The sequence below is a fragment of the Vicia villosa genome, linkage group LG6, assembly GCF_029867415.1.
Source record: "Vicia villosa cultivar HV-30 ecotype Madison, WI linkage group LG6, Vvil1.0, whole genome shotgun sequence".
Classification (NCBI taxonomy): Eukaryota; Viridiplantae; Streptophyta; class Magnoliopsida; order Fabales; family Fabaceae; genus Vicia; species Vicia villosa.
Window position 1 is genome coordinate 160,323,583 of NC_081185.1, and position 22,812 is coordinate 160,346,394.

Genomic DNA, 22,812 nt, shown 5'->3' on the forward strand with positions numbered 1-22,812 from the left:
TTGAGTTTGGTTAGTTACTAGAGAGATTATATGAAAATTTTGATTTGATTTGTGGAAATTTGAGATCGAGAGGAGGTGTATTTATACTAGAATGCATTGTTTCATTCATTCACTTAGTTACACATATAGAAGAAGAATAAACATCTCAAAAAGAATAAACCTTAAAGTTATGTCAATAATGGATTCCCTAAACTCGCACAAGTTTGCATAGTGAGTGCAAGTGAACTTCATTTCTGTACAAGTGTGTGATTCTTAGATCAACTTTGAGGGTCGAAAATTATACCATTTCACTTAACATGAAAAGAGGCTAGTTAGAATCATAGCAATGTGTTTACTTGTAGCATTGGCCCATCTATCCAAAGTCCCTTAAGATACAAAGGAAAGGGTCCGTTTGAGAGTTAATTTTTGAAGGGGAAAGTTTTGGAGGATTCTTGTATATCTTAAAATATGTTTGATATTTTTAAATATATATTACATAAATATTATGTTCACTTAAACATTAATTAAATATTTTAAAATATGAGATAAATCTGAGTCATTAATTCAAATTCAGTGGTTATTATTAAAACTTCTCATTCGATACGTCCCATATATATATATATATATATATATATATATATATATATATATATATATATATATATATATATATATATGAGGAGGGTTATATTGACTCCAAGAGTAAGTGTTCAACACTTACTCTAAATCATAACCATTGATTTTCATTAATCTAACGGTTTTAATTGATCATTTAATCTAATTATTTTTGGAAATATTTTTTTATTTAAAACTTTAATTAAAACCATTGGATTAATGATAATCAATGGTTATGATTTGGAGTAAGTGTTGAACACTTACTTTTGGAGTCAATATAACCCTCCTATATATACATATATATATATATATATATATATATATATATATATATATATATATATATATATATATATATATATATATATATATATATATATATATATATATATATATATATATATATATATATATATATATATAGATGGCATATCATATGAGAATGACATATTTATATGAGAATATGAGAATGAATTCGAACCATTGGATTTTAAAATAAATGGTGGAGATTATGAGTGAATTATTTTTTTCTCTCTCCTACTTCATTTATTTCAAGATACAGGAGAGAGAAAAAAAAGATTCACTCATAATCTCCACCATTTATTTTAAAATCCAATGGTTCAGATTCATTCTCACATTCTCATATAAATATGTCATTCTCATATGATATGCCCTATATATATATATATATATATATATATATATATATATATATATATATATATATATATATATATATATATATATATATATATATATATATATATATATATATATATATATGACATGATTAAGTGACACTAAGATATCAAATTTTATAACATGACACTTATGATAACTCTTTACATATTCGTATAACAAAATTCACGGTTTGATTGAAAGTTATTATGATATAGATTTTGTCTATTAAGTTTAACATTGATAAAAAATTATTTGATATGTCAACGGAATGTATAAAAACTAACGTCTTACAAAACTTCAACAAAACCGTTAATTTTGATCATTCTATTTAACATATCAAATGATTTTCGATTGGTGTTAAATTTTATGGACTTGATCTATATGATGTAAGCTTTCAATATAACTGTGAATTTTATTATATGGATATGCGATAATTTTATTATATGGATCTTCATAAAGAATTATCGAATTAAACTTGACATTTTTGTATCATTTGACCCTGTCCCCTAAATGTATATATTTTTAACTAAACTTTTAGGTTGTTTAAAGATATCATGGGATTCCGAGATTGTGTTTTCTAAAGCTAATGACTAGTCATGTTGGAGGGAGTAAAATGCATCTAACCCAAGTTCTTGGCTATGTTAAGAAGCAGCCTGCAGCTACCCTCATTCGCAGTTAGTTACTTGGAATATTATTTCTTAAGTACAATCAATTGCAATGAGATCACAAAAACCCTTAACAAATATCTCCAGACACATATATGCATAATTACGATATTGTTGTTGATTTATGCATCAAGACAGTGGTTTTTTTAAAGTTTAATATACATAATTAACAACTGCTATTAGTATATAAAAATGACACGTAGAATAGTTGTTATTTATGATTTTATTTATCCATAAATTATATTTAATTGCGTTTTAGAAGTTTTTTTACTATATTATTAAATAGATAATTAGATGAATAACTAAATGATAAAGTTAAATTATCCTAACTATAAAACATGATTAGGTGAAGTACTGAAATATAAAGTTGGTGGATGTTTCATCTTTTCCGATTTCTCAATCCATCCTATGAATATCTTATACACCACGCGAAATTTCAAAAATATTTTCAATTTCCGTAAATGCATTTTCGGAAGTATTTTTTTTAAAAAAAAATGGTTTTTTAATTGGGAAAATCAGAATGTTCGGTAGATATATCTACGGAACATGCCATGAACTTAATTAATTTGGGATTTTCCCAATTAATTGGGAAAATCCAAGAATTACTATGTTATAAGGCTTCCGTAGATGCATCTACGGAAGAAAATAACGTTAAACAAAAAAATGTGCTTCCGGAGATGCATCTACGGAAGCACGAGGGCATTTTTGCCAAATCAGTGGTGCGTAAAAGACTCATGGGATGTATTGAGATATTGTCATCAGTGTTTTAAAAACCGGACCGAACCGGTCAGTCGGACCGGTCAAATCGGGAACCGGCCAGATAACTGGTTTGGTTTAGTTGTTGGATCAGATATGTCATTAAACCGGTGTGAACCGGTCAAAATCGGTTTAAACCGCTAAAACTGGAAAAATCGGCAATTTTCATGAACATGTGGTTTAATTGCATTTTAACAAAAAAATTATTTAAAAAATTAAAACGACGCCATTTTGATTATTTTAATGAAAAATAAAAATAAAAATTAAAAGAATAAAAATAAAAGAACTTAAATAAAAAATAAAAAATAAAAAATAAAAATAAAGATGTTGCGGACGGTTGACTTTGTTGCATATAGTTTTGATATTGAAGAAGGAAATCCCAACATTTATACAATTTTCCTTCTTTTAAATTAAATTTAGTAGACAATGAAATTATTTGGTTATAAATTATTTAATTATATATTATTTAAGTAGATTATATTGTGGTTAAAGTTTGTTTGCAGTTCTACTTTATAATTTTTTACTATTTTATTATGTGTGATATTTATGTTTAAAATTTGAATTTAAATTATGAACTTGTAAATTTATTTATGATATGATATTTTCAAAAAATTTAAGTGTTAGTTATATTTTATAGAGACTAAATCATCTGATTTGACATGTTTTATACCTATATAATTTTGTTATAACGACTGGTCTATTGAACTGAATTATTCGATTAAATCCAGTTTAGTCATGCGGTTCGACCAGTGACCCAATGGTTCGACCAATAAACCAGTGATCCAATACCCTCACCAGTCGATTTTTAAAACACTGATTGTCATACAATTTTGCTTTTTTAAAGTATTTAATTATTAATTTTCCTTTTTTCTGACACAACAATACATATACATATGCTATATTTGATACGGTGTACGTACATGAATGATGTATTTTTTGGTGTACAAATAGCGAGCCTCTTTCCATAATTATGGATAATCAGGTGAAGTCTAGTTATTTGATAAAATTAAATAAAATGGCTAGGACATAAAATAGTTGTTATCATTGTGAGATCTCACCAAAAAAACTTGCGGGTGATTTTCACCTCACAAATTTAAAATATAACCTGCAACTAATTTATTGTGAGATAGAACAAATACTCCACAAAAATGTTAGACGCAACTTTTTATATGGTGAAAATCACCTTACAACATTGCTAGGTGAAAAACACCTCCCAACTTTGCAATGTCATTTCCAAAAAATACAGTAGCGCGTTCACTAGTGTCAAAAGGATGAAGTGAACTGAAGCGGTGGATTATATTAACAAGTTGCAAGGTGAAATCCACTCTACAACTTTTAAAGGAGTTGCGGTGTGAAATACACGTCGTATCATCTAAACCAGTCTTTATCTGAACATCCACCTGTCACGTAAATAATTGCACCGATAAATTTCCTCATTTTAAAAAAAAAAAGTTACTGAGTAATTATTACCCTGCAATTCATTTTTCAGAAAAATTTAAGTTTTCCACCTTGAGTTGCGAGATGAAAGAAGGAATAAATTTTTTTATTTTTTTTATTTTACGTTGCGAGGTGACAAACACCCCGCAAGTAATTTTTTTTACGAGATGATAAACACCTAACAAATTCATCCTGTAAGTCTAATGTTTTCTTGTAGGTTACAAATGACACCACTTTGTTGAAAGAAGACCTTTTTTTTTTACAGTAAGCATCATTTTCATTAGATGAAAAACAAGGAGTACAGACATAATAAAAGACATTGTGTAAGGCCATTTCCCATCCACATTCCACAAGCAATATTAATAGCTAAGTCAACTAAGATTTAGACAACAATATACTTTGAGAAAATAAAACCTAATGGAGCATCCTCAATCCGTTTTCTTAATCCAAGCCACCCAGAAACAATCTTTCACAAGACAAAAAGGAGTTTTGGAACCACAATCTTTAAATCTATCCAGTTGCAAATCATATCTTTGGCTTTATCACGCACGGTTCGATTATACAAGTTCTCTATCTTGATAAAACTTACCATCTCAGGGAGAAGCATTTGTTGACTGGAAAAAAGAGCCAGGTTTGCAAATACCACACTAAGATTTTTCCTAAAAAACATATTACCTACATCCAAACCTCTTTGGAGCATTAAAACAAACACCTTGACTACACACTTAAAGTAGGAAAAACAAACGAGCAAAACATACCATTGAATCAAACACAAAACCATAATAACATTAAACATAATAACAATTAACAAAACAACATAAACATATACCAAAACACCATGTTCCAGCAGATCCGAAACTTCCGGTGGTGGGAGTTCTGGTGGCAGACGAACACCATGTTGTTTACTGTTCCAAAACTTTGGCCTTATTGTTGGAGAAGATGGACTCAAAATTGCTGCTGCGAGCACCTGGTAGCTGTTGACGGAGAAAAGTGAGAACACGATGGAGGTTGAAGGTAGAATATGGAAAGAAACCAATAGGGATGGACATTTCAACAGAACGAAAGTGAGAGAAGGACATCCCACAAAGGGAGAGAAACATCCACTAGGGAAGAAAAAGCCTCCATGTTGGAGGAGAGAAGCTCCGAGATTGGAGGAGCGGCGACACTCACCCACAAAGTGAAGCCCTAGTTTTAGAGAAAGGGGAGAGCTTTTCTCTCTAAAAAGATTCATTATACTTTTTAATATTTCTTGTTTGTTACCTTTAACAAATTGATTACATTTGTAACATACTCACCACCAAAGTGGAAGCTATGTAGTCAAATTATACTTTCTACACCAATATGATATTATTGTTTCAAGAAGAATAAAAGTTATATGGTTTATAATCAAGAGAAATTAATTGTTGAAAATGTCTTACTATATTTTTGTGTGTACTAAGAACATAGGTTTTCTTTTGCCTCTTCCCTTTTATTATTTGTTATAGAGTATTTTATTTTATTACTACCGCTATTCATCAATGTTTCACTGATTTGTTAAAGTACCACCATGTGCTCCTTTTGGATGATTGTTTCAGTAGGAACTTTTGTCATATAATGGATAAGTATGACATTGATGTTCCTATTACAATTGCTCTCAATGGCTCTAATATATCTACAAGTTATTAAAAAACTCTTTATGATCTGAAACAAGGCTATGTAGTTTGGTATGGACGTTGCTTAGAAAATAATTTTTAAAGAGGGACTGTTGATACAACATATTTTACTAAGAAAATCAAGCATGTGATTTTACTTGTGTAAATATATGTTGATGATATTATATTTTGTACTACTAACGAGTCCTCGTGGACATAGATAAGATGCAAAATAAATTTGAAATGTTCATGATGGGAAAGCTTCAATACTATCTTGAATTACAAATTCATCAATAAAAGCAAAACACCTTAAGCTTAATATTGTAAAGAACTATTAAAAAGATTCGATACAGAAAAAACAAAACCAATCTTAACTCAAATGATCACTTTGTGTATTTTGGATAAGAACTAAGGAGGCAAAGTAGTTGAAGAAAGCAAATATCGAGGTATAATCGTTTCCTTCTGTATCTTATTGCATCACATCGTGATATTAAGTTTGTTATCTTTCTATATATGCTCACATCATGAGGTATCTCACTAGCACACCACTTATGGGTTTATTAGATCTCAGGAGGTATGATAATGCTTTAATTGGGTGCTTTGATTATGATTTCAGTGGTTATAAATTGGATTGGAAACGTACCAGGGCTACATGTCATTTTCTTTTGGGACCTCGCCTGTCTCCTAACATAGCAAGAAACAGGTAAGTGTTTTGTTATCCATAATTGAAACTGAATACGTCATTATGAGTAACTTTTGTGCGCAAGTTAGCTAGATGAAACAAAATTTGAGTAATTAGAGAGTTAATCTCAAAATTGTCCTGATAAAATGCGATAACACTACCTCCACAAACCTCCCCAAGAATTCAATACTTATTTCTCAAACGAAACACATTGAGACTAGGTATCGTTTCATTAGGGATTACGTTGAAAAAAGAGATTGCATAATTGAGTTAGTGTCTTCATCTAAACAACTGGAAGATAGTTTTACAAAACTTTTTCCTAAAGAAAATTCTCTTTTATAAGAACTAAGTTTGGAATCATAAATCAATCATGCATGAGTTAATTTATTTAAGGCCTTCTTCTCCTTATATTAATCTTCCATTTTTCAAAGTAACATATATGTTCAATGTGTTGTTTATCATCTCTATATATCTACCTCGCTTTTTGATAATGAAAAACGGGGAGAAATATATTCTTTTTATCTGCAGCGATGACGGGGGGAGAGGGGGTTGGCTTAACAACTTCAATATTTTCACCTATATTTTTCTATTTGACTTGTTTTACATAATCACTTATTAACTTAAATCACAAGTAATCACACGAAATGATGATAAAATACTTGTGTGTGATTTTTAACTATGTTATTCAGAAGTACAAGTGAAAATGGTCAAAGAAAATCTAAAGTAACGAGAAAAGGTAAATATATCTCGCTGGACGAGACATGGGTACACCTAGTGAAGCAAAGACACTCACCTCGCAAAGCCAACCAAGATCTCACTCAACCAAATATAGAGCAATACATGCATGAATGTCCTTACTAGGCGAGGAAGATAGTTTGCTGAACGAGATAAGGCAAGACAAAATAATTCAAACATGTCTTCAAAACCAAGTTACTTCATGGTGAAGAAAATGGAATCTCGCTATGCGATTTTGACGTTGTCTCATAGAGAATTAAGGAAATTTATGAGACTCCCTACAGGTTAAGTAACTTCAAGAGGAAGGAAGTATGTATGGCTAGGTGAAAAGAAGGCCTTTCCTAGTGAAGTAAGGCAGCCAGGTCCACTTAGATGAGCTGACAAACAACATGTGGGAAAAAAAAACAAGCTTGTTAGGCGAGCTAAAGGTCTCGCTAAGCGAGATGCTGCTACAAACCTCTATGAATAATAGTTGAAACCAGACTTCAGGGTACACTTTTGGCTGAGAATTGTTAGTTGCTTCTCATGGAAAACATCAAGAACAACAAGGGAGAAAGAAAGAAAGGAATATTGAAAGAGAAGTGTTGTTGAATAAATCGATACAGATGATATTCAACTTCAATCTTCTTTGTTATTAACGTATAACTACTATGAGTAAGAGTAACTAATTTCTCTTAATGTATAACTACTATTGATCATATTTAATTTATCTCAAGTAAAAAAATTAAGTTTTTGTGAGAGATATCCTTATAATATGATAAAATTTCTTGTAGAAAATCATGAAAAAAAAACAAATTCTAGGTCATAAAAATGATGTCTTTGAATTAGCTAGGAATTAGTTACAAATTAGCGACAGATTAGCTACAAATTTTGGACTATTATATGAGGTTCATGTTTGCGACGGAATTTCTGTCGCTATAAATAAAATTTATATAAAAAATATAAAATGGGGACCAAATGTCACGTGACATCCATGTCAGCATCTTTGCCACGCTGGCAGTGCCACGTCAGCTCTGTTAACGGACATTAGCAGAAGGGACTAAAAGTGTGGATGAAAAATTTTAGAAGGAGTATTCTTTGAAGGAAATTTTTAAAGGGACTAAAAACAAAATCTGAAATATTTAGAGGGATCAAAAAGTTCATTAACCCTATATATATATATATATATATATATATATAATGTTTTAAGAAATAAACTCATACTTGTTGCGAAAGGGTACAATCAACAAATAGACATAGATTTCGATGACACATATGCTTCCATGTAGCTAGATTTGAAGCCACGTACATTTTAAATTTCCAAGAGCATGTTCTTCAATGATTATATCCAAGAAACTCGCTTGGGTTGTGGCATAACAAGAAAAAAGTAAGTGAAAAAAGTTATAGTGTTCTACTATTGTGTTGAATTTGTTTACTCAAGACCTTAGTTTTCTTGTGGTCTTGTAATAAATTTGAAGGTAAAAAACTAAACCTGTAAAATTTTGGTTTAAGATTGTTGAATTGAACATGTGTAAAATTTCAAGTTATTATTTTAGTGGAAATCTCAAGAGAAAACTCTTGGGGGATGGAATAGGTCATATGACTTAAGACCAAACTAGAATTATCTCTTGTGTGCGCTGTCATAATATATCTCTTCATAACCGTGTCATTTATCTTTTTTTCCCTACTTATTCTCTCTACTTATAATAAAAATCGTTGAGAGAGAGAGAGAGATATTCCTTACTACTTGTAGCAATCAATTGTTGGTACACACATATCTTAAACCTCCCTATGTGATAGGCCAAAATTGGATGGCACTTAGATCAATCATTGTACTAAACAATGCATATATACTTTTGTTTAGTGATGCTCTATCATTGTCCATGCATGTTAGAGTTAAGTTACTTGGGCATTGATGTTTCTTAATTATTGATTCTTCAGGACAGAATTTCATAAATTCCCATATATTGAAAATATATTATTACTCACTGTTGATAAACTTCAGCCAAAATTAAATGATCTCACATAGTAACCGCAGAAACTCAAAATAGATTACTTATCTTTTAATACAAAAGTAGCAAAATCATTACAATATAATATTATATATATACAACAATAAAGAGTAAGGTTCTTCTTCTCAAAAGGGAAAACAAAGAAGAAAAACAAGGTTCAAACATAGCAAGATAAAGAAGCTCTATATCAAATCACCTCATAGTAATAGTACTAGTTTATCATCAACTTTGATCCAAAGATAGGGACAAAACAAACAAAACCTCTTATCTATGATCAAATTGGAGTGAGTTTTTGCATAGCTATATATAAATAGCTATAAACTACCAAATGAAAATAGCTCTAGCCTTTAAAAGCAATGGAGCAAGCTTGTTTTGAACATTGAGGCTTATAACTTCATCAGTACCACCTATGAATTGTTGTCCTATGAAAACTGCTGGTACACTTGGTCTGCAACCAAGCTGAATCAGTGCTCTCTCTATTTGATATCCATTTGCCATTTTATCAATCTCGATAATTATCGGCTCGGCTCCGAAATTTCTCATGAGTGCTTGCACTGTGTGACTCATGATACATGTGCTTTTGCTGAAGATCACAACTGCTTTGTTCTCTGTCAATGATGCTAACAAATCCATTTCTATATGATGTAATTTGGTTTGTTGCTAGAAGGGTTGTATGGAAATTTTTGTTTGATTTGGTTTGTGGAAATTTGAGATTGAGAGGAGATGTATTTATACCAGAATGGATTGTTTAGACATAGAAGAATAAACATCTGAGAAAGAATAAACCTTAAAAAGTTATGTTCATGAATGGATTCTCTAAACTCACACAAGTTAGCACACAGTGGAAGTGAGCTACATTTCTATGTACAAGTGTTTGATTCCTGGATAAACTTTGAGGGTAGAAAATTATGCCATGTCACTTAAAATATAGAAGAGTTTGTTAGCTTTATAACACTGACACGTCTCAACAAAAACGTGTCAGGTGTTTAACACGTATCAGTGTCTGACACGGCACAACACTAAAACATGTTATTACTTTCCGTTTATTTATATTACAGTGAGGTGTCATGTTCCGTGTCAGTTTCTTTTTTTTTAGACTCCGTTCAAATTTTAAATTTATATGTAAATTTTTGGTGCTTAAATTTGTGGTTCTCTCCTGTCTAGATAATCCTTGTGGTTCTCTACTGTCTAGATAATCCTCTAGTGATTTAATTTTCATTTTTTTTGATGCCAAAAGAAAATATCAAGAGATTCCCACAATGTCTTTTCTAGAGGAAATGAGTAATAATTTATGTTTGAGGGATGAAATGTATCCAACCCAAATTGTTGGCAATATTAGGCTGCAGCATGAAGCCACCCTCATTTGCATTGGAATATTAATGAGGACATATAATGGTAATGAGCAAGGTTTTAAGTAGATGTGATTTCAAGAATTTTACTATTTGAGCTTATAGAGATGTTATGAGAATGTTTGTTTTAGATTTCAAAGATAGATTTTTATTTATTTTTAAAATTGGATTTATAAAGTTGTTTTTTAAAATCTTTAGAAATTTTTTATTTGTTATTTTTAAATTGAAAGACTAATTGACATTTTATACTATAAATATATATATTATTATTGAAAATGAAAACATAGTTGAAATTATAATTTTTTTAAAAAGTCATATTTTAAATACGTTTTATAAACAATTATTTAAAATAGCTTTAAAATTGAATAATTTTTTAAAAATTTGATATCCAAAAAAGTTTCAATAAAATGATAAAATATCTGAAATAACATTTTAAAAACAACTATTCAAATAGATCTTCATTTGAACTTCTATTTATGAAAAATTTCTTTGTACAATTTTTTTTTTACACAAAATTATGTAACATTTTAAAAATTATTTAAAAAAAAAGTCAAAAAAATATGTTCTTTATTATGTTATACAATCTCAGTTGATAATTGTCTATTCGATTATATGAGTGCGGGTAGGGATGTCAATTGTACCCATTTTCAATGACTACTCTTAAAATTCATCCATAAAAAGAAATAAGAATCTACAAAATAGACACGGACAATTAAATTTTTGGCTTAATTGCAATTTTGGTCCATGTATTATTAATTTTTTTGGGTTTTGGTCCCCTATTTTAAAATTCGGAATTTTAGTCCATATATTTTAGTTTTTTGAGGATATTGGTCCCCCTGCAAATTCGAAGACACTTTTAAATAAAATGACGCTCTTAATGATGATGTGTTAGTTCAATAATAATCTGTTCAAAAAAGTTATTTTTATTTAAGATTTATATTGAACATGTCATTAATCTGAATTTCATTTCATTAAAAATTGCCTTCGAATTTGTAAGGGGGACCAAAATCCAAAAAAATGAATAATTTAGAGACCAAAATTGCAAATAACACTAAATTTTTTATATAAGAAGCAAAGTAGATTTTTCTTGAATGGCTTTGATATAAAGTAGATTAAAATTTGCTAAGCCACTTTTTATTATGACATGGCATAAACTTAAGCTATGGTTGTAATCTGGTCGGTAAGAGGTGTTGAATTAGTACAATATTTAATCAAGTAGCTAATTATTAATTAATGTTGGATTCGCACAAGTTAAAATGCCAAATTCTTGAAAGCTGAATTGAAAGGTGAGAATAGAAAGAGATTTTTGTTTTTTGGGAAGATGCTGATTTAAAGAAAAACTATTGCATAATAGCATTTGCTTTTTACCACTTTAGATGGATGGATGGTCCTTGATATAGTGGAGAATGGGAGAAAAAAGAAAACGCTAACACCGAATTTTACCATTTCTTGCACATTGTACTACTCATTACTATGAGGAAGAAGATCCTAAGAAGATGTTTTGTACTCCTATATGCTTAAAGCTTATTATATGTTTCATTAAATAGTGATGTTTTATTGTACTATCTACTATGTACTGCCACATAAGTGAGGAGGAAAGCAAGATATTATTTTGGTGATTTACTTCTATTAAAATATACTACAATTACACTTTCATCCTCGCTTATATTTAAATATATAATTACCTTTTTTACAATTAAATATAAATAAATTATACTTTTGACTTATGAGATATATCAATTTATTATTTGAAAATATTCTAAGTTGTTGGTCGAAATTAGTCTTTAACAAAATTTAAGAAAAGTCGAAATTAGGATAATTGAATGCATGGTTAGTCAAATCGGAGATAGCCGAAGTTACTGTAGTTGATTTTTTTTAACTACAAAAGAACTCATTTAGTCATTTATACTTTAATGGAGATTTTAACCGATATCAATTTATGCAAGTGTATTCATTTAAATGTGTACTTGCTAAAAAGGTATAATGGTGGGCAACCCCTTGTCGTAGTTGTTTAAGTGTTTAGCATATTTTGTTGTGTTTAGGGCTAGCTCACGTAGGATTAATAAGATCTGCTTATGGTTTTCTCTTGCGAAAGATTGGGTACCCTTTCCCACTCTGGAAATGAAATATATATATATATATATATATATATATATATATATATATATATATATATATATATATATATAAGGCTTCTCAAGCCTGGACTAGAGAGCGGTTACCCTAACCCCCTTCAAAAACATGGAGAGAAGAGAACTCGTTCTCCTTTGAATTATAGGGGAGATGGTTTCCTCGTTGACTCTCTTTCTCTATTCAGTCATTGCTAGGACACATCACCACCCATGTTTATTGAGAAAATAGGCAATATAAGTTATTTCGGGCGACCCAAGCCCAATAGGGCGGCCTATCACCCAAATCCGGGTGGCTTATCACCACATGTTGGCCGGCTTCATGCCCACATGTGGGTGCCCGACCAATTTTAAGAAAATGAGCTTGTATCATGTACTCATAGACTTTCCTGTTGGATAAGTGACTTCAAACACAAGTTGGGGTAAATTATAGTATTCAAAATCTGTGATTAATTTAAAAACTTTATAACTCAAAAAAATTGAGGGAAAATAGCAGAAAGAAAATAAGACAGTACAGTAAATAACATAATTTAAATAGATGTCACAAGATGATTGTCTAGGTTCGATCGAACGTTGGCCTAGTCCTATCCCTAAGAGATCTTCTTGAAATTTCACTATAATATTGAGGTTTTATAGGTTATGTCCACGAACCTTTGATACAAGTGAATTGAGAAATTTTACACGACTTATCTCCCCAACCAAAAGAAAGTTTTTTCACAGGATGAAATCACGAACCACGTAGAGATTTTGCCAACTAATCTCAATAACTAAATACAACTTTTGCAGGCTAAGTTTTATAACCAGACAAAGATTTTCCAATGGTTGATCTCGAAAATAAAATTGAATTCTTCAAGAGTATCACACTCTTGAAAGTGAAAGTAGTGGGACGACAACAATACAATACTTTCCTCACAAGTAGTTTTCACTCATATGACACTAAGGCAACTTTGGTGAAAGAAGATATTTAACGGGAGAGAAAAATGTATTAAAATGTAAGTAGTTAGGAAAAACTCATAATTTTGGTGTGAAATGAAGTGGAGAGAAACCTCCATTTAATAGAATTTTTTTGTTGCTAAAACAGGAAACAATTCATGTGCCAAAGTAATGGCCTAATCAATTAGGTACCTCAAATAATTAATTGTTGATGCCCAAAATGGAAGGTTTTGAGATAGATTTGTTATCAACCATTAAGAGACTGTCATAATCTATTATATATTCAATTACGTGTCACCTAGTCAATTAGGAAAAATATATTATCAATTAGATAGTTGGAAAAAGTCTCCTAATCAAGCAGATAGTCCCCTAATCAATTGGCTAGATCTTTAAAATATTTTTAGGTGATTTTGTTAAGTAAATAGATGCCTTAAAAGTATTTTGTGTGTGTGTGTGTGTGCGCTTCCACAAGAACTTGGCCACTCAAACAGACGTGACTATGCGAGCTTTCACACTTCCTCTTTTATACAACTCTGAAGTATCAAGTTTCTTTTTCATGTATACCAATCATATAAGTACTTCACTGGAACCTTAAATCTTGTACTTGATGAGGCTTTAGATATCTTCAAGTTAATCACCATCATCAAAGAGTTGGAAAGATATCACCACCGACTTAAACATTCATCAATGTTGTCGTCATAAAAACATCAAGAAGGTTGTCAACATCAAGATCATCAGTTTCACACCTGCAAGCACATAGATCCATATTCTCCCTCATTTTTTTTATGATGACAATATATCTCTCGAGGAGGTGGTAAAAGAGAATATTAGATAGATAACTTTTGGAGTGATCAAACTCTTTCTCATGTGAGTGAAGAGTATACTCTACTCCATCTGAAAATATACTTCTCCCCTTTTGGCATAATAAAAAAGGCAGAAAATACAAATAGATAAATATCACAAGAAGGAGAAGAAAAAGAAGGAGAAAAGATATTTTAGCATACTAATCCATGCAAGATAGATTTAAGATTCCTAGTTTAATTCTTATGAAAAAGAAGCTTTCTTTAGGGAGACGTTTTGTACAAATGCTTGTGAGTTGATCAAATGAGATCACAAACTCAATTGCGCATTTCCCTTTTCAACATGATACCTAATAATGTGGTGCATAACCTCAATGTGTAAAGGTCTTTTCTCTTCTATCTCTACCTCTGGTTTCTTACCTAGTATAACTGCCGCAAATGGTTCTCAAACCCAATCCTAAGGTATTGGTACTGTTCAAATTATGCTATATGTCTCTGTTACTTTTGTCCTATATATACCTAATTGTCCATTCAATTTACTTTCTGTCAGTCGTTTAACTCGTTCTCTTGATTTTTCTATCACCTTCACTAACAATAATGTTACCCTGCTGGATCGGAGTTCGGGACGGGCGTTTGGCATCAGATGTGAATCTAAAGGCCTCTACTAATTCTCGGTGTCATCCACCACATGCCCAACCACAGCTTCTACACTCATTATACGTGTGTAATTAGGTCATCCAGGTCTTTCCAAGCTACAAAAGTTGGTTCCCAATTTATCTAAATTATCCACTTTGTATTGTGAGTCTTTCCAATTAGGGAAACATACTCATAGTCATTTTCCCAATCGAGTCAATAAACGGGTTGTGTCCCCCTTTGCTTTAGTTCACTCTGATTTTTGGGGTCCCTCACGTATTGAGTCTACGTTTGACTTTAGGTATTTTGTAACCTTTATTGATGATTCTTTGCGTTGCACATGGCTATTTTTAATGAAGAATAGATCTGAATTGTTTTCTATTTTAGACAAATTTTATCAAGAAATAAAACCCAATTTGGTTTGCCTATTCGTACCTTAAGAAGTAACTATGCACATGAATATTTATCCCAACAATTTCAAACTTTTATGTCATCCAATGGGATTCTGCACCAAACATCTTGCCCACATACACCTCAACAAAACAAGGTAGTTGAACGCAAAAATAGGCATCTCGTAGAAACCACTTGAACCCTACTTCTCCATGGTAATGTTCCTCTCCGATTTGGGGGGGGGATGTAGTGCTCACGACATGTTTTCTTATAAATCGCACGCCCCCATCGGTCCTTAATGATAAAGTCCCTTATTCAATCTTGTTTCCACAATCTCCCCTTCACCCAATTCCTCCTCGAGTCTTTGGGTCTACATGTTTTGTACACAATCTCTCTCCTGGACTTGATAAACTATCAGCTCGTTCACTAAAGCGTGTTTTTCTTGGTTATCATCATTCCAAAAAGGGTTATCATTGTTGTTCACATACACTACAAGAATACCTCATATCGGTCGATGTTACCTTCTTCGAGTATGTTCCTTATTTCGAGTCCAACCAGCCGACTCCGGAACCCCTTCAGGAAATTACTCCACACCTCTTCCTGAAGTTCCATCAGCCATTATCCCCCACCATTCTAGGGAACCTGGCCCAATAAATAATCCTAGAGTTGACCCCCCACTTCTCGCCCACTTCAAACGTATCAACATCGTCAACCAACGTCTTTCATACCTATCCTTGAGGTCGTACCTGTCCTTGAGGTCATTGCAGACTCTCATCAGACGTCTTCTCCATCAACGGACCTGATCTTGGAGCCTGAATCCGATCTTCCAATTTCCCTTTGAAAAGGTATACGTCAAACACACAATCCTTCTCCACATTATATTGATTTATGTTATCATCGTCTTTCTCCTTTGCGGTATACTTGTTTGTCTTCTTTGTCTTCTGTTTCTATTCCTAAAACTCCAGGTGAAACATTATCTCACCCTGAGTGGAGGCAAGCAATGATTGATAAAATATGTGCTATTCAAAGTAGTGGAACCTGGGAGCTGGTTCCTCTACCCCTTGGGAAATATTTAGTCGGTTGTCGTTGGCTTTATACAGTGAAGGTTGGTCCAGATGGAAAAATTGATCATTTTAAAGCTCGCTTGGTAGCCAAAGGATACACTCATATTTTTGGGTTGGATTATAGTGATACCTTCTTTCCTGTATCCAAGATGGCATTTGTTATACTTCTTCTAGCCATTGCATCCATTCGACATTGGCCTCTTCATCAACTTGACATAAAAAATGCCTTTTTACACGATGATCTTGAAAAGGAAGTATATATGGAGCAACCACCTGGGTTTGTTGCTCATGGGGAGTTCTCGAATATGGTTTGTAGGCTACACAGGTCTCTTTATGGTCTCAAGCAATCATCGAGATCTTGGTTTGGCAGATTTAGCACAGTAGTACAATAATTTGGTATGGTCCGTAGCGAAGCTGACCATTTTGTTTTTTATCGTCACTCAGCCCAAGGGTGTATCTATCTTATTGTATATGTTGATGATATTGTCATAACTGGTAGTGATCAACAGGGAATACTCTTGTTAAAACAACATCTCTCGAGTCAATTTTAGACAAAAGATCTTGGTAAACTCTGATATTTCTTGCGTATTGAGGTGGCCCAATCTAAAGATGGTCTAGTAATTTCCCAACGAAAGTGTGTTATGGATATTTTGGAAAAATAGGGTTGTTGAATGCTAAACCGACTGATATTCTTGTTGAATTATCTCAGAGTCACTCGTCCGAACATTTCTTTTGCAGTCAATGTGGTAAGCCAATTCTTAAATTTCCCTGGTCCAGAACACTTGGATGTTGTTATCCGGATTCTGAGATACATCAAATGTGCTCCAGGAAAAGGTCTTGTGTATGAAGATAAAGGACACTCATATAGTTGGATACTCTGATGTTGATTAGGCAGGATCACCCATTGATTAGCGATCCACCTCTAGGTATTGTGTACTTGTTGGAGGAAACCTTATATTCTGGAAAAGTAAAAAACAAAATGTAGTTGCAAGATCAAGCGCCAGGGCAGAGTATAGGGCATGGCAACGGTAACATGTGAACTTATTTGGTTAAAATAATTACTCAAGGAACTTCAAATTGAAGAAGCAAAACCAATAACACTTGTGTGTGATAATCAAGTTGCGTTGCACATTGCTTCAAATTCAGTCTTCCATGAGAGGACCAAACATATTGAGATAGAGTGTCACTTTGTCAGAGAGAAGATTGAATCAGGTGACATCGTCACAAAGTTTGTCAATTCTAATGATCAATTGATAGATGTGTTTACAAAATCTCTACAAAATTCTAGAACTAATTATATATGTGGCAAGCTTGGTTCATTTGACTTCTTTGCTCAAATTTGAGGGGGAGTAAATTCTAGAATAGAATAGGATACTCCCATATGTAATTAATGCTATTAGTTTTATAATTCCCTATATAATGCAATTTCTGTAATGCTATTCAATAATACGATTTTATCAAATGTCTCTTAGCTTCTCATATTTCAATACTATTAAATTGTCAAACCATTTATTCACTCGCTCATGTGTGAATTAATTGTTGATTAATTTTAGAAAAGAAAGTTATGCAGTGTTTTGAAATCGGACCGATCATTGACATTTAAGTTATTCAGTTACTAGGTCATTGGTCAGACCGATGGTCATTAGTTAGACCGCATGTCTGTTAATCTAATTTATATAAAATAAAAATAAAAAATATATATGAAATCTTCACACAAATTTCATATTTATACATCTAAAAAAATGAAACTATGAAAATATTTATGCAAATAAATTGAATAACAAAAGTTCCAACTTTTAAATATTACAAATATTACAAGTTTCTTTTTTTTTTTTAAATCAAAATGAAACACAATAAAAACTAAAATAAGTTCTAGACATATTCAACAAAAACAAACTCAAACAAATTATATCAACACAATATTTCATAAATTATTTATGTCCAAAAAATCATATTTTCATACTCTGATATCCATATTTACCCTCTGCGTCTGCATATTTCCCTCAAATTCCTCCTTCATCATTGTTTATCTTTTTATTCATATTTTATTCAATATTGTTTTGTACATTTCTCACATTTTCGTCTTCTTCTAAATCTAACTGATATATGATAATATTTTTATAGAAATGTTGTTACTATAAAAAGTGTTTTTAACCTCAAACGTGAAATGAATATAATCTCGATTATATAGATGAGGTAACGAAGGGTGACATGAAAAGTTGTCACTTATCACTTCGGTGATTTAAAAACCGAGCAAGGGGAAAAGTGGTACTTGAATTTTCAAAACTGTGCTATTTTTTACCTTGGTTTTTAACAATAACCGTAAAGTCTTCTTTACAAAATTTTAATTTTAACTTTTTTTTCTTTTCATTTTAATATGCAAAGCACTAATTTTTTTTTACAAATTCTAAATCTTCCTCATCATCAACAACTGTTGATGATTTTAGTATCATCAATGTATTTTGGTAGTAATGTGATTTACTGTAGGCCGATGCAATTATGCGTTAAGCTTGAAACGAGTTAGGGGTAGTGTGGAGTGCATGCTCGTAGAGCCAAACGTGCAATTGAATACGAATAATAGAAACGGGGTTCCAAGGGGCGGAGCCCCTAGCGGGGTGCGGGGCAGCGCCCCGTCGGAGTCCAAGGGGCGGAGCCCCTGGCGGGGTGCGAGGCAGCGCCCTGCCGGGGTCCAAGGGGCAGCGCCCCTGGCTGGGGTCCCGCTGCCAGGTCAGCGGGCGGGGTGCGGGGCAACGCTCCGAGCAAAATTTCCTTTTGAATAGTTGCACCATTTCCCAACGGACATAACAATTCGTTTGAATAGTTGCACCCGTTTCCAACAGACATAACTGTTTTTCCGAAAAGGTGTGTCTGTTCGTTTCTATTATTGGTCTCCTATATAAGGAGCCTTTTGGTCTCGATTTGGTACACGAAATTACATACTTCCTCTCTACATTCTGATCTGCTCTCTATTGTCAGAAACAGATTGTTCTTCAAGAATTATCCCCGCAAAGATTTCGTGAACCCGACAAGAATAGGGTCGAAATACTTTGTTCGGAAAGTGAACAAACACGATTCTTGAAGATATCCAGGATTATCATACCATTTTTCTAACAACAACAACACCTATAACAACAACAAAAACAAAATCAATAGAATCCTTAAACATTAAATCTCACAACAAAAACAATAGCAACAACAAAATCCATGGAATCTTTAAATGTTAAATCTCAACAATAACAACAACAAATAAACAAAATCAATAGAATACTTAAACATTAAATCTCAAAACAGAAGTAACAACAACAATAACAACACCATCAACAACAACAAAATCCATGAAATTTTTAAACATTAAATCTTAACAACATCAACAACAAATAAACAAAATCAATAGAATCGTTAAACACTAAATTTCTACAACAACAATAATATTAAACATTTTGCTTGATACAACTACAACTAACATTAAACAATTTTAACAAGGAATTACTAGATAAAAGATTACATTAAGAAACTAACCTTGAAATATTTTCATGCTCTTGTTTTCATTATCATTGTTTTCAATATGTTAAGTTTAAATTTCAGCACTTTGCATCCAAGATGAATAATTGTGGCATTCACTTTTTGATTGGCTAGTGAGAGTTTCACGCGAATCACTAATGTTTCATCTGGATTGATGAGTTAACAATGTCTTGACCATTGTTACTTTATAAATGAACGACAAAGATTTGTTACTTATTTTTTTCATCAAATTGGTCATTAAAAAAACATTAATTTACGCAAAACTGCGCTACTGTTTACCTCGGTTTTTAACAAAAACTGAGGGGGTAAAGTCTTGTTAAAAAATTTAAAAATGATAAAATGTAGTTGCTGGAATTCGAAGACATTTCCTCTAAATATATTATTCCTCGATTTTCAGAAAAATCGATGTAATAGGTCATTAACAATTTTAAAAGAAATTAAAAGGCGATAAAATGTAGTTGCTGGAATTCGAAGACGCGCCCTCTAAATATATTTTCCTTTGGTTTCTAGCAAAATCGAGGAAATATATGATTTTAAATAAAAAAATTAAAATGTGACGCATCTATGATTTTAACTTCGGATTTTTGTTGGGTGAAGTGAAATATTCTGTCATAAAATGTACTATTTGTTGTAGTTAGAAAAATAATTATCAATAAAAAAATAAACATAAAAAATTGACACTGATTCAAAAAATTTATTGATTCATTAGCTTTATTAGTGAATCAATTGAATCACACTGATTTTCATCAGACATATGATCTTACCGAACCATTCTATCCCCTGGTTTCCGGTCTAAACAGTTCGACCGGCCAATATAGATAGGTTTTAAAATATTGATGTCATGTAAATGTTCAACTCAAAGATAAAAACATGTTAGCAAATGTTGTCATTGTTTCAACAGAAATGAGGTTAAATGAACACATTTAAAAAAAAGGTTATTCCTTTGTTATTTTATTTTAAATTTCAGTTTCCTATTCGTTTGTTATTATCTGAAAAAACAAAAACAAAAAGCCACAAGATATAGCTCAATCTCAACGCAGTTTAGAATTTTTGCATCAATCAGGATCTTACTTTTTGGTTAGGCATTATCATTTTCAGATAACATTAAAAATTGCACTTTTCATATTTAGAAATGATTCCTAATCTTCTATCAACAACTAGAATTTTCCACGTGCCTTCAACTCCTTAAAACAACCCTTAAATAAATTGGCTTATTTATTTATTTGGCTCCTTGTTTCAATTTCTGTAGCGTCAACTATGTTTCATCAACTTTTAATATATGGCTCAAACCCTAATCAAAGGGTCAGTTGATCCTTATTGTGTTTCATTGAACTCCTCCATGTCCGACACACATTAAAAGTATATCATATCATGGAAAAATATTCGAATAACATATCTATAAGATTTTGCTTCTTACTACTGTGAGTTGTAGGCAATTAAGAAGATGATGGCTATGTTATCTTGAAGCCATTTCAATGTGTATATATCATACACTATAGCCAGGTTTGATTCGATAGCTCCACCGAAAAATGTTAAAACAAATAAGAATAAGTGTGTTAAATATGTGTTAAAAAAATGCTAATGAATTCTACTTAAGAGAACTAATTATATATGTTTATAAAGTGATGAGAATTTATAAATCTTTGTAAAGTGAAGGTAATCTTAAATGGGTATATCTCAAAAGAATATAAGGAGTATAGAGTTTTGCAAATGGAGTGAGCAATTGTCAAAATTCAACATTACATGTGATCGGATCGGATTGACTTGGTACGAGTTTGAATTTGTCCATAATTAAATATATTTTTTTAGTACCCAAAACTCTATAATAATAATAATAATAATAATAATAATAATAATAATAATAATAATAATAATAATAATTTGAATTTGATTGTTCTTTTTTTACCGGTATAATGATTTGGATCGTCTGTTCATGAGTTTCTCCTGTATTTTTCTCTACAAATAAAGAGTTTTACTTAGTTTTCTATTCACAACAAACTTTCGAGTTTTTTCCTCTCCTTTTTTGTCCATCTAGTTTTTTTAGTGGTTCTGGTTTTTACAAAATTACCTATCCTTACTTTTTTTACACCTATTAAAATTGTTAGGTTTTTTAGTCTATCCACACAATTGTCCATTATAATCTTAATATTTTATTCAACTAAGTTTTCTACCCTAACTCTCTATACTCCATTTACTCTTTATAAGAAAAATGGTATTTATTATCCAAAAAAATTTAATAAAAAAGTATACGGGAAAAAAATTATTATTGATCTAAATATTTTTTTATACAAAAATTTACTATTCATTCAGATATTTTTGTAACGATACCTAAACATAAATAATATTTGTATACGGAAAAATCTATTATTGATCTAAATATTTTTATATACGAAAAATGATATTTATGATCCAAATTTTTTTTATTCAAAAATAGTATACAGGGAAAAATCTATTATTAATCTAAATATTTTTATATACGAAAAATGATATTTATGATTCAAAATTTTTTTATTCAAAAATAGTATACAGGGAAAAGTCTATTATTGATCTAAATATTTTTTTATACGAAAATTTACTATTCACTCATATATTTTTATAAATGATACCTAAACAAAAATAATACTTGTAAACGGAAAAAAATTATTATAGATCTAAATATTTTTATATACGAAAAATGGTATTTATGATCCAAAAAAATTTTATTCAAAAATAGTATACGGGAAAAAAATTTATTATTGATCTAAATATTTTTATATACAAAAATTTACTATTGATTTAGATATTTTTGTAAACGTTACCTAAACATAAATAATATTTGTA

General features: G+C 31.1%; 1 protein-coding gene across 1 annotated transcript; it reads right to left on the reverse strand.

Annotated features, from left to right (window-relative positions):
• Window positions 1–8,898: 8,898 nt before the first annotated feature.
• On the reverse strand, window positions 8,899–10,093 carry LOC131612994 (monothiol glutaredoxin-S6-like). The gene has a single exon (XM_058884723.1). The coding sequence runs from the start codon at window positions 9,803–9,805 to the stop codon at window positions 9,494–9,496; it is 312 nt and encodes a 103-aa protein (XP_058740706.1). The 5' UTR covers window positions 9,806–10,093; the 3' UTR covers window positions 8,899–9,493.
• Window positions 10,094–22,812: the final 12,719 nt, after the last annotated feature.